Source organism: Trichosurus vulpecula, chromosome 3, assembly GCF_011100635.1.
Source record: "Trichosurus vulpecula isolate mTriVul1 chromosome 3, mTriVul1.pri, whole genome shotgun sequence".
NCBI lineage: Eukaryota > Metazoa > Chordata > Mammalia > Diprotodontia > Phalangeridae > Trichosurus > Trichosurus vulpecula.
Genome location: NC_050575.1, coordinates 136648146 through 136660481, shown reverse-complemented (window position 1 = coordinate 136660481; position 12336 = coordinate 136648146). Strand labels below are relative to the sequence as shown.

The window sequence follows — 12336 nt, the reverse complement described above, 5'->3', positions numbered from 1 at the left end:
GGTACAGTGATATGAACATGAAAAAAAAGCTCTGTTGTTCCTGCCCTCGGGGATATAGTTAATCTAGTGGGGTGAGGCAGGCAGAAAGAAAGATATGATATACCCAGAAAAGTATATTAATAAAATAGAATGTGATCCATGAAGAGAGATGGACCATGTTCAGCTGAGATCAGTGAAAACTTCATAGAGAAAATGGCCCCTAAGGTGGGCTGTGATGGTCAGATCAGCAAAAGGAGAGGAAGAGAAGACACCTTTAGGCAAGGGATTATGCCCAGGTGTGGAGAGGGCAGGACATTAGAGATGGCCTGTTGTGCAAGGTGGCTGGAATGGAGAATACAGAGGAAGGAGTCAGTGTTAGAGCCAAAATATGGGGGGTCTGATTGCCCTGCTGTGGGGCCGAGGAGTCTGTAATTAAAGCTTTTAAAATTAATTTTTCTTAGAGAAAGTATGGTACATGAAAAAGAGCTCTGGAGTCAGAAGACCTGAGTTCAGCTTTTACCTCTGAAACTTACTGTCTGTGTGCTTCCTCTGGGCTTATATTCCTAATTTATAAAATGAGAGAGTTGGAGATGACCTTTGAGGTCCTTTCTAGCTCTGAATCTGATCCTGTGAGGCAGTAGGGACTTGGAGTCAGGAAGACTTATATTCAAATGCTGACTCAGATATTAGTTTTGTGACCCTGGGCAAGTCACTTAACCTCTCACAGCCTGTTTCCTCATCTATAAAATAGGACTGATAGTAAGACCGATCTCAAGTAGTTGCTATAAAGATCAAGTGATATACAAAGAACTTTATTTTTTGCAGGGGGGAAGGCAGAGCAGTTGGGGTTAAGTGACTTGCCCAAGTTCACACAGCTAGTAAGTGTGTCAAGTGTCTGAGACCGGATTTGAACTCAGGTCCTCCTGACTCCAGGGCTGGTGCTCAACTCACTGTGCCACCTCGCTGCCCCACAAAGAACTTTTTAAAAGTGTTAAGATGTTAGCTATTATTATCATAACAAAATAAGTTAACTCCCTTTAATAAAGCAAGCAGACATTGTGAGTTAGTCTTGTAAATCTAAAAATAAAATTCGCATTGTATTGATGAAATCTAAAATAGCAAAATATCCATGATTTTCATAGGATTTCTTATGGGATTGTAGATTTAGAACTGGAAAAGACCTTGGAGATCATCTAGTCCAGTCTCCTTACTTTATAGGAAGCAAAGTAAGGAGCGAAGATGGGATTCAAACCAAGGTTTTCTGACTCTCCACACACCACTCATTCCAGTCTACCAAGCCACCTCAGTAAATGCTCAGGTTATGCGTACACTGGCAAGCTCAGGAAATGAATATAATCATTTTTGTAGTCATTGCTTTAATCAAACAGTAAGATAGCTTATATAAAGATGAGGACGCTAAGATCCAAAGAGAAATTAACAATGTGGAATCCAATGAAATGTTTCTATTCCACATGATTATAACATTTGTTGGTTTACAGCCTTCAGGATCTTTTCAAGGAAAAATAATTTGGTCTTTACTTTTCATCTTTTAAAGATATTGACTTCATAGATCTTGAGTATTTAAAATCTTATCAGTCTTTAAAATGAAAAAAAATAAAAGTCAGGTGTGGAAGGACTTTTGAAGGGGAAAATAGTATAGTATATACTCTTAAATCTCTGCACTAAGAATAGGACTTAGAATTTTCTAGAAGACTTGGGTTTAAGTCCCATCTCTGTCACTCCTTTCTTGATTTAACATAAATCAGTCTGTTGGAGCCTGTTTCCTCATCTCTAAATAGGCTAATACTTGTATTCTCTGAGAGTCAGGATGACATAATAGATAGATAGCTGGGCTCAACCCCACTTTTTTTAATAGTATTTTGTTTTTTTTTCCCAATTACATGTCAAAACAATTTTTAGCATTCATTTTTACAAGATTTTGAGTTCCAAATTTTTCATCCTCTCTCCTTCCCTTCCCCTTTTCCTAAAATGGTAGGCAATTTGGTATAGTTGTACATGTGCCATCACGTAAATCATATTTCCGTATTAGTTGCAGTTGTGAAAAAAGAAATAAACCAAAAGGAAAAAAAAAACATTAAAAAGAATAAAGTAAGTGAAAAAATATGCTTCAATCTGCATTCTGAGTCCAGTTCTTTATCTGGATATGGATAGCATTTTCTTTTGTGAGTCCTTTGTACTTGTCTTGGATCACTGTATTGCTCAGATGAGCTGAGTTGTTCATAGTTGAGCATCACACACTGTTGCTGATACTGTGTACAATGTTTTCCTGGTTCTCTTCATTTCACTTTGCATCATTTCGTACAAATCTTCCCAGGTTTTTCTGAAATTTGCCTGTTCATCATTTTTTATTGCACAGTAGTATTCCATTACATTCAGCCATTCCCCAATTGATGGGCATCCCCTCAGTTTCCAGTATTTTGCCACCATGAAAAAGACTGCTATAAGTATTTTCACACATGTAGGTCCTTTTCCCTTTTTTATGATCTCTTTAGGATACAGACCTAAGAGAGTATTGGTGGATCAGTTTCAAATTGCTCTCCAGAATGGGTGCATCAGTCCACAATTCCACCAGCAATGCATTATTGTCCCAATTTTCCTACATCCTCTCCAACATTTATCATTTTCCTTTTTTGTCATATTAGTCAATCTCATAGATATGAGGTGGTACCTCAGAGTTGTTTTGATTTGCATTTCTCTAATTAAAAGTGATTTAGAGCTTTTCTTCATATGCCTATAGATAGCTTTGATTTCTTCATCTGAAAACTGCCTTTTCATATCCTTTGACCACTTATCAGTTGGGGAATGGCATATATTCTTATAAATTTAACTTAGTTCTCTATATATTTGAGAAATGAGGAGTTTATCAGAGACACTTGCTGTAAATATTGTTTTCTCGCTTTCTGCTTTCCTTCTAATCTTGGTTGCATTGGTTTTGTTTGTGCAAAAGCTTTTTAATTTAATATAATCAAAATGATCTATTTTGCATTTCGTACTGCTCTCTATCTCCTGTTTGATCATGAATTCTTCTCTTTTCCCTAGATCTTCTTATTTGCGTATGGGTAACATTGTTTATTTCTACATCATGTACTCACTTTGACCCTATCTTGATATACCGTGTTAGATGTTGTTCTATACCTAGTTTGTACCCTATTGTTTTCCAGTTTTCCCGGCAGTTGTTCTCAGATAGTGAGTTCTTATCCAAAGGCTGGTTTATCAAACGCTAGGTTACCGTATATCTCCCAGTTCTGACACATAGCGACTGTGTGACCTTGTGCAAGACACTTAACTTTGTAGTGTCCTAGATAATTCTTTTTAAGACAGTAAGTTGCAGTGTAGGTGCCAGTAAGTGTTGGTAAAGGGAGTTTCCTCACCAGAAGTTTCCTATACCAATGAAATCATAGGTCTGGTCTCCCCCCACCACCCAAAAGAAAACCAAACCCAACAACTTTTTAACATGCACCTCCCTGGGTCATTATGGGGAATCACATAAGAAGATAATATATTTAAAGTGCTTGTATCTGAAAAGCAGTAGAGAAACATCCATTCATAGGATCATAGCTTTAGAGCTGGAAAGGACCTTAGAGGCCCACTGTAGTCATCTACCCTAATGTCACAGATGAGGAAATGGAGATCTTTATAGTCAATATGTCAAACTCCTGTGGTTTCTAACAATAGTATCAGTAGCAACATAATTTATGCCATTTATAGATCAGGGACATTGAGTGAATTCTATTGATGAATGTTAATCTAACCGTCTGCAGTACATTCAGCATGCAGTGGCTTGATGGAAAGTACAGGTGTGTAGCATAGATTTGGAGTTTACATGAAAGTGCAGGTCACTTTATTTTTTTCCTGTTTTTCTCTTTTAAGAAGACAGAGTAGCATTTGTTTACTGTGTAGGAGGAGACTATAAGCATTTATTAAGTGCCTACAGTGTGCTCAGTGCTTTGCAATTATTATCTCATTCAGTCATAACAACAACCTTGGGATGTAGGTGTTCTTATTTTCCCCATTTTACAGTTGAGGAAACTAAGGCAGACAGAGGTGACGTGACTTGCCCAGGGTCATACATCCAGTCTGTGTCTGAGGTCAGATTTCAACTCAGGTCTTCCTCATTCCAGTCCCAGCACTCTATCCACTGTGTCACCTGGCTGCTAGTAATGAAGTATTTAATTCATCCCTTTCAGGGGACCTTGGTAAAAACTGAATCAGCAAATATGCTTTTAAATGTCTAATCTTCTTTATGTCTCATTTTCATATAATATTCTGAATGTCATTTTAGTAAAAAGCTTCAGTTTGACAATGGGTGTATATGTGAAGAAGAATATTGATAATTTGTCAAAAAGACTAGAATAAGCAAAATTGGGCAAGCATATACTAAGGGAAACATTTCCAATGTTAGGGTTAGAAAACAAAGATACTTCCTTCTTTGGGGTTTTGGAAAGTAATGAAAACTGTGAAACTTTCACAACTTTGGCTTAATTATTGTTTTTGTTGTGAATTTAATAATTTTTTTTGTTTGACAAGTTCTAAATCATGTTATATTAAAATATCTTGGTCTCAGGTTTGAAGTGGTAAATTTAGCTTTGGGGAAAATACTTTGCTTATTAATCATTCAGCCATTTAAAAAGTGTTACTGATATTTTTTTATTACATCATTCATCTATCAGTATCTCCATCCCCATCTCTGACCAGAGGAGAAAAAAGCAGTTCAATATAACTAACCAACAAATTAATCAAGCTCTTTAATGTACCACATCCATAGTACTTTACCTCTGCCCAGGAGGCAAGGAGATGCATTTGATTTCAGATCTTTAGGGTCAAACTTGAATGATATGAACACATAGTGATCAGTTAGGTTTTTTTGGTTGATCATGGTCTCAAAAAAGAGATTAGAAGACATTCTAATTCTCCCCCCCCCCCATTCCCTTGTCAAGGTAGAAAGTCCAGGGATTGGTACATATATTTTCAGAAATTTTTGGTGTATTAATCAATTTTGCTGATTTTTTTCCCTCTCTTTTCTCTTTTTTTTTTTTTTGTTAAAATATTATTCATTATATGAGGTGGCTCTTTGGTTGAGGGGAAGGGATACTGGGACAAATTTTGGTGGTGTGGGAATGTATTTTGTTTGCCTGGTTCTACTTATTTCACTTACTCTAGTTCACATAAGTCTTCCCAGGCCTTCCTGGTCAGCCATTCTTAATGATACAGTGATACACAAATGGTTTTTAGCTGAAGAGGCTCTGTTTTTTAGAAAGATTATTTCTAAAACTGATTTTCTTATATGAGAGTTTGTAAAATAGCTAATTTGGTGGTAAATTAAAAATGTGTATTAGTAGAATAATTTGATTTTTATCCTTAATCTCTCAAATGAGATTATAATAGAGTACATAGGTCTCATAATGGGTACATGCTGTGGTAGCTCTTTAAAAGTGTTGGTGCCTTGTGCATAATTAGGCTCACAATAATTGTTTGTTGAATTGGATTAAGTATACTAATACATTGGCATTTGAATGCAGCAGAAATGAGTCCACAGACACAGGTTCTACTTTAATATTAATTCCAATCTTTAGTGCTAATTCAATTTTCATATCTTCAACCTTTTTGCTCCTGTTAGCTTGTGTGTTTGCTACACTTCAAGTTGAATTTTATTTTAGATGCTCGTCAGAAACATGAACCTGTGCAGCAATCCAGTTTTTTGGAAGGCCACTCAAAAGAGAAACCTAAGAAGAGTAAAGAAAAAAGAAAGACAAAGAAAGACCACAAACACAAAAAAGAAAAGGTAAATTTGTTTTTGGTGGAATAGGTGGAAGAGGACCATTGGTTGTTTTCCTGGTCTAGCAAGTGCCTTTTCTTCACCTAATTATAATCCTTAGGCTCTGTCCTCAAAGCCAGATTGTGGTAAGCCATCAAGCCCTCAGATTCTGAAAGGCACATCCTTGGTACTCTCACACCCTTCCCAAAAAGTTGGATTTGTATGTACAACCTTTCTTTTTTTCCCTGAACTTTTTTCTTTCTCAGTGAAGAAACACATGCGTTCAAGTGTATTGATTTTTTTTTAGCAATATAAACGGAAAGAAGTTTCAGAAGGATATGCAAATGCTTTTGTGTGTCTTAGAGTAATGAAAGTATTTTCTAACCCTGAGAATGCATCATGTTGGCTGTTGAGTACCAAATGAGGGCATTTCTGAGAGCATTTTTTTGTTGGGCTTACTCAATTTTAGACCTGAAATGTAGTTAGCAATTTGCTATTCAGGAAACTGAAGAAATAATGTGTGCTTTTAAAAAACAGTTGTATTTTTGTCATGGGTAAAATCTGTCAGCTAGATAAAAGTTTGATAGCAGGTAACCAACAAATAGATCGTTCTTAATTTGAAAGTTTGCTTCTCAATCTATTGATGTTTATTTTCTTATTCTCATTAGGGGCTGTTGGCTCATCAAAAAGAGATTAATGGCAATTTTCCTGGGAGAAAAAAAAAAAACCCTAGTTTATGATTTCCAGGTGCACTAAATACCATTTTGGTGCGCTAACAACTCCTACACACACACTAGTCGATGCTTCTCAGTCTCTTTTAGAGGTGGTTATGGCATGATGGACAGAGTCCCTGGACTTGGACTTTGGATAGCAAAGTTTTAGTTTAGGCTCCATGATTTGTTCCCAGCCTCCAGCCACAATTTCTTCATCTATAAAATGTTGGTAATAATCCTTATACCACCCGTCTCATGGAGTGGTTATGAGGACAGGCATATTATAAACTCAAAAGCTTTATGAAAATTGGGAGTAGTTATTTATCATTTAGTTCCTGATATACCTGTGAATTTTACATGAAAGGGAAAGCATCTCTCCAGCTATCCTTCCACTAGCCAAGCTATCCGTTTGTTGTCAGACATATTTTATGATATGGAGACACACATTAGAAATGTATTTTCTCCACTATAGGTTACTGTTAATATAATAGTTTCCTGTCACATCTACCCTCTGTCCATTACCCCTTGGTACCAATTGGCAAGAAAGGATTTATGAAACATTAGAAATTCCTTGGTTGTACGTTGTTTAGGAAACAGTGAAATTAAACATTGAGTTGATGACAGAAGTGTCAACATGGGTGCCAGTTCAGTAAGTGATGTTGGACAGTTGAAAGACTTTTAACATTTGAAATATTATATCTTGGTAAAGATTAAAGTAAATACCTCTTTTCCTTGTTGGGATCATGGTATGATCTTTTGATCTGAGTAAGTTGGTAATGGAAGCTGAGATTGAATATAGGATAAGAGAGTAGACTAGAAATAGCTCAATTATTAACAGACTAATGAGAGAAAAAAATACATAAAAATCCTACCTTCTTGAGATGAGTTAAGGAGCTAAAAAAGTATCATAGATAAATTTTAAGATAAAGTTGTTTCTTAACTACGTTTTCTTGTTTTTGCAAGGTGATAGTGCTATTGTTTCTCTGACTTGTCCCTCTGTATGCATTTCCATGATGTCTGTCACCCAGATTTGTAGCCACTCAGAGGCATTCAAGAAAAATGAGGTCACTTGAGTTAATGAGAACTGTCATAGTCCATCTTGGAAGTGCAGTATCTGCAGGACTGTGCCCTAAATGTTTGTTTAGGAGTTAAAGTTTGTACCACTCTGCTATGTAAATACTGTCATTCCTTTGCTACACCAAATTGTGCTGGATTTCATTTTGAAATAGGGTTTCTTGCTTTTAATGAACACAGCTGTCTTTTTTCTCCTTATTATTTTTTCTAGTACTTATCCATTTATTCCAGAACACCTGAAAGCTTCACATTAAAACAAGGGTAATGTAGGACTAAACAACTATATTTTTCTTTTTCTTTTTTTTTAACCAGAAAAAGAAACACAAGAAGCATAAACAGAAAGGCAAACAGAAAAATAAAAAAACAGAGAAGAGTAGTAGTTCAGAAAGTGTTAATAGCAGTGACAGCCAGAGTGATACAGAGAAGGTCAAAGACATATCACCTCAGGAGCTTCTGAGAAGGTATGTCATTCTTTTGTATTCCCCTGTTATAGAAATGGAGCCAGCAGGAAGGATGGATTCAAGGCATAGACATCTAAGTTAAGAGATGCCAGTTCTGGTCTTGGTGCTAAACATTAAATAACTGTTACCTTTGTTAAATTTTCATTTCTTCCTGTTTCAGCTTCCCCATCTGCAGAATAAAAGGGTTGAAAGAAATGATTTCTAACATTCTTTTTACATGTTCAAGCTAATTCTTTACACGTGTATGCAGTACAGTTAATACTAGGAGAACCAGAATATAGGACTATCTCAAAGGACCAAATTGTGGCAGTTGACACAGTGTATATTTTTTTAAATCTACAAGACAAAATAGAGATGATTGGATAAAAAATTTTATTTCAAGGCAAACTTATAATATTTTTGCATTAATAGATGTATCTGCTCCTTCTAGTGTTTAAAACAGGTATGGCTCTACTTCATACTTATTAGCCTTTACCATGATAATGGACTGAGACTTTGGTTTGAAAATAAGATCCTCTGTCATATTCGATACTGAAACATCAACCACTTTCCAAAGGTCAAACAGTAAATTATTGATGGACCCAAGTTGAGAACTCTTCTTTGTACATTTTTTATAACACAATTTATATTAATTCAATTCAGCAGTTACTAAGTGCCTACTATTCTTTCCCATTTTCTTTATTTCACAACACCTTGATATCAACTCTCTTCCTTTTCTCCAGTTGCTGACAGAGAAGAAGTGGCCCTTCTTGACAAGGCCAACTCCTTTACACATGCACTGGTCCACTGCAGAGTGAATCCTCACTCGTCCTCCTCCCTGTCAATCTTCATTCTTTTGCTGTCTATGGTTTCCTTCCCTATTGCCTTCAAGCATGGTCAAGTCTCTCCCATCCTTAAAAAAACCTTTACTAAACTCTACCCCTCATCTCTTTAATCTTTCTCCTCCCTTTCTCAGCCAAAGTCTTTGAAAAAATTTTCTAGACTCACTGCCTTCCATAGTCCTTTGCATGTGGTTTACAAGCCAACTGAAACTGAGCTCTGCAAACTCAACCGAAGTTGCAGCTGAACCTGCTCAACTAATCTGAAGCTGTTCTCTCCAAAGTTACCACTGATCTCTTTACTTGTCAGATCTCATGATCTCTTTCATAGTCTTCATTGTTCTCTGCATTTGTCACTGCTGCATTCTGTTGACTCTCTGTTGCATCTGACACTGGTGACCCCCCCCCCCCCCCCCGCACACTTGCCTACTGTCTTCTGGTCCTCCTACCTGTCTGAATGTTCTTTAAGAGTCTTTTTTTTTTTTCCTGGCTCATCATCTATATGTGTTGCAATAATTTGGCTAGCAGCTGTTGTGGGGGTGAAAGACCAACACAAGCCCAACAGCAAAGACACTGCCAGCACAGATTCTTTTGATCTGCTTTACCAAGGGAAGTAGCATTTGGGGGTTAACAATCTTATTTCAAACCAACATACAGATACCATTCACTTAGTTCAGGGGAAAAAGCCAGCACCCTGAACTTCAGAGCAAATACAAACAAATTACAAATATACATTATAAACAGACCAAATACAATTCATAGTTACCAAGGAACCATTAACATCTGAGTTCAGGAGCCAGGGAGCTCGTAACCACGGCTGGCCCAGAATCATGCACCATTCCTCTTGTAGCTCAGAGCCCCAAGCAAATAGCTCTGTTCTCTCTTTTTATACAGTCTTTGGACGTCATCAGACATCATCTGAGCGATCAGAACTTAGGTGCATACTATTGGCTCTGGTCTTAGCAACTGCCCTTAGGGCCCTGAGGGCTTCACACCCACATCAGCTTAACACCTAGTAGATAGGGGTTTGGGCCTGGGACTTTGCACCTATTAAGGCTCAATCAAAGACACTTAATTAATCATTCTAAAACAGTAAGAAAGTCCCACCTTAGTTACCAGTGCAATATGGTGTCCCCTACTATCTTTGGTCCTCTTTTCCCACTATTCTTTCTCAGTAATCTCATCAGCAATCACGGGTTTAACTATTATCTGTATGAAGATGACTCCCAGATATATATGTGTGTATGTGTGTGTGTGTGTGCATGCATGCGTGTGTGTATCTATATATCTATATCTGTATATCTAGGCCTAGTCTCTCTTCTGACCTTCAGTCTCTGCTGCCTGTTGGACATCTCAAACTAGATGCCTCAGAGACATCTTGTACTTAACATGTCTAAAGTTGAACTCATTATTTTTCCCCCTAATGTTTCCTTCCTCCAGGCTTCCCTAATTTCTATTGAAGGTACCACCATCTTTCTGGTCTTTTTGTTTCATAACCTCAGCATTATCCTGTACTCCTTACTCTTCCTTACCCCATATATCTGACCTGCTGCCGATCTTGCTGTTTTTAACTTCACAACATCTCTTGCATCCAGGCCCTTCTTTCTGCTCACACAGTTTACTACCTTAGTTTAGTGCTTATCACCCCTCACCTAGATCATTGCAAGCCTCCTAATTGTTCTCCCTGGCTCAAGTCTCTTCCCACTCTATACATATTCCTACTCTATACATCACCCTATACATTGTTGCCAAAGTAATTTTACTTAAGCATAGATCTGACCATGCTAGTCCCCTACTCAGTCAACTCTAGTGGCTTCCTATTGCCTCTAGGATAAAATATAAACTCTCGTGTTTGGCTTTTAAATCGTTTCACAATCTAGCCTCAACCTGTCTTTCCAGCCCCATTAGATATTATGCCCCCTGCCCCACTCTGCAGTGCAGCCCAGTTGGCCTTTTTTCTTTTCCTCATACATCCCATCCCCAGGTTGCTGTGCCTTTGTCCTGGCCATACTCCATACCTGAAATGCCCTCCTTAATTTCCTCTACTTAAGTTCAAGCACCGTATTTTACATGAAGCTTTTCCTGATCCCCTAAACTACCTTGTATTTAACTATTTTGTATATATTTGTACTTAATAACTTTATGTTTATACTGTATGTGTTTTTACACATGTTGCCTCCCACGTTACAGCGTAAACTTTTTGCAGGTAGGGATTGCTTCATTCTTTGTAAAGAATTTGTCACCCCAGCATCTAGTACATAGAAGGCAATTAATAAATGTTGATTGAGTAGTTGATGTACAAGGAATTTTGATAGGGCTGGGAGTACAAGGACAAAAATAAAACAGGCTGTGCTTTGATGAAGCTTAGATATGACAGCTGTGTACTGTCAGACCAGGGTCATATTGAGAGGCTCATTTCTGAAGGTAATGAGCCAGTGATAGAGACATGACCAAGTTTGTTCTGTTCTCATTGACTGACCAACGACTATATTCTTTTGAATTGGAAAGATTATATTCTTACATTCTTAGTGTTTAGATGGTAGACAGACAATAAAGGTGAATGTTGGAGAATCCCATAAGATATGTTTTTAAAGTATAGTGATATATGATTTTTTAATTTTTTTTAACAGGCTGAAGCGTCTTCCATTAACAAAGAAGTAACCTGTTTCTTCAATTTTGAGCTGGGTCTGATCTCTCTTCTGAAATTTTGATCTCCTCTATGATGGTAGATCAGTAACTGTATAATTAATGCAATGTACAGATTGTATTTATGTATAAAGCTATGATTTAAAACAGATTTTTAAATCTTTGCATTTCAAAGCCTGAACTGGAAAGTTGTAAACTGGGCTTTAGTTAGTGGCAAAAGAATAAAATTCACAATGTGCATTTTGATTAAAATAGAATGTTGTGTATTATATTAGTAATTACAATTTTATTTCCAATTCTTTAATGCCTGAAATTTACACAAAGAAAATTGTAAATTAGTATACTCCATTATGAAGAAGTAAGACCTGCATGTGGGAACACTTTTCTTTTATAAAGAAAGAAAAGTTTAAAGGGAAAAAAAAAACCCAAAATCTGTATCAGTAACCAGAATGGATTTTGTCTTTGTTGTTTTTTTTCTTCTAAACCAAAGCTTCTTGCTTTGGTATATTAGCTTGGGATTCTGTCTAAGAGATCTGTGTCATTGTACTGAAGCTAAAGGCACCCTATGCCAGTTAATACTTCATTTCAGTATTATAGGGATCTGGTGTGTTGTTTAGGAAAGGAATATGTGCCATCAGAGTTCAGGGTGGAAAACCCTTGACTTTTACAGCAGAATAGTATAGTTGGTAGGTTTTCTTGACCCCCAGGTCAGCCCTTTATAAATATTCTTCCAGCTTCAAATCAAAATTTTAGGTGCTACGTGAATACTAAGTGAATATCCTCAGGAAAAAAAAAAACCCTTGTTAAATACAAGTATAACCACGAAGAGAGTTGATGATATAGTGGATGAAGAGCTGGCTGGAATCAGG

General features: G+C 36.9%; 1 protein-coding gene across 1 annotated transcript in view; it reads left to right on the top strand.

Moving 5' to 3' along the window:
• The window catches only part of GPATCH1 (G-patch domain containing 1), a 54166-nt gene extending 42447 nt beyond the window's left edge, over nucleotides 1-11719 (top strand). The window contains exons 18-20 of the mRNA XM_036749039.1: nucleotides 5658-5782; nucleotides 7855-8003; nucleotides 11452-11719. Of these exons, the coding sequence (XP_036604934.1) occupies nucleotides 5658-5782; nucleotides 7855-8003; nucleotides 11452-11482 (305 nt within the window). The 3' untranslated portion in view covers nucleotides 11483-11719. The remainder of the gene's footprint in view (nucleotides 1-5657; nucleotides 5783-7854; nucleotides 8004-11451) is intronic.
• The last annotated feature ends 617 nt before the right edge of the window (nucleotides 11720-12336 follow it).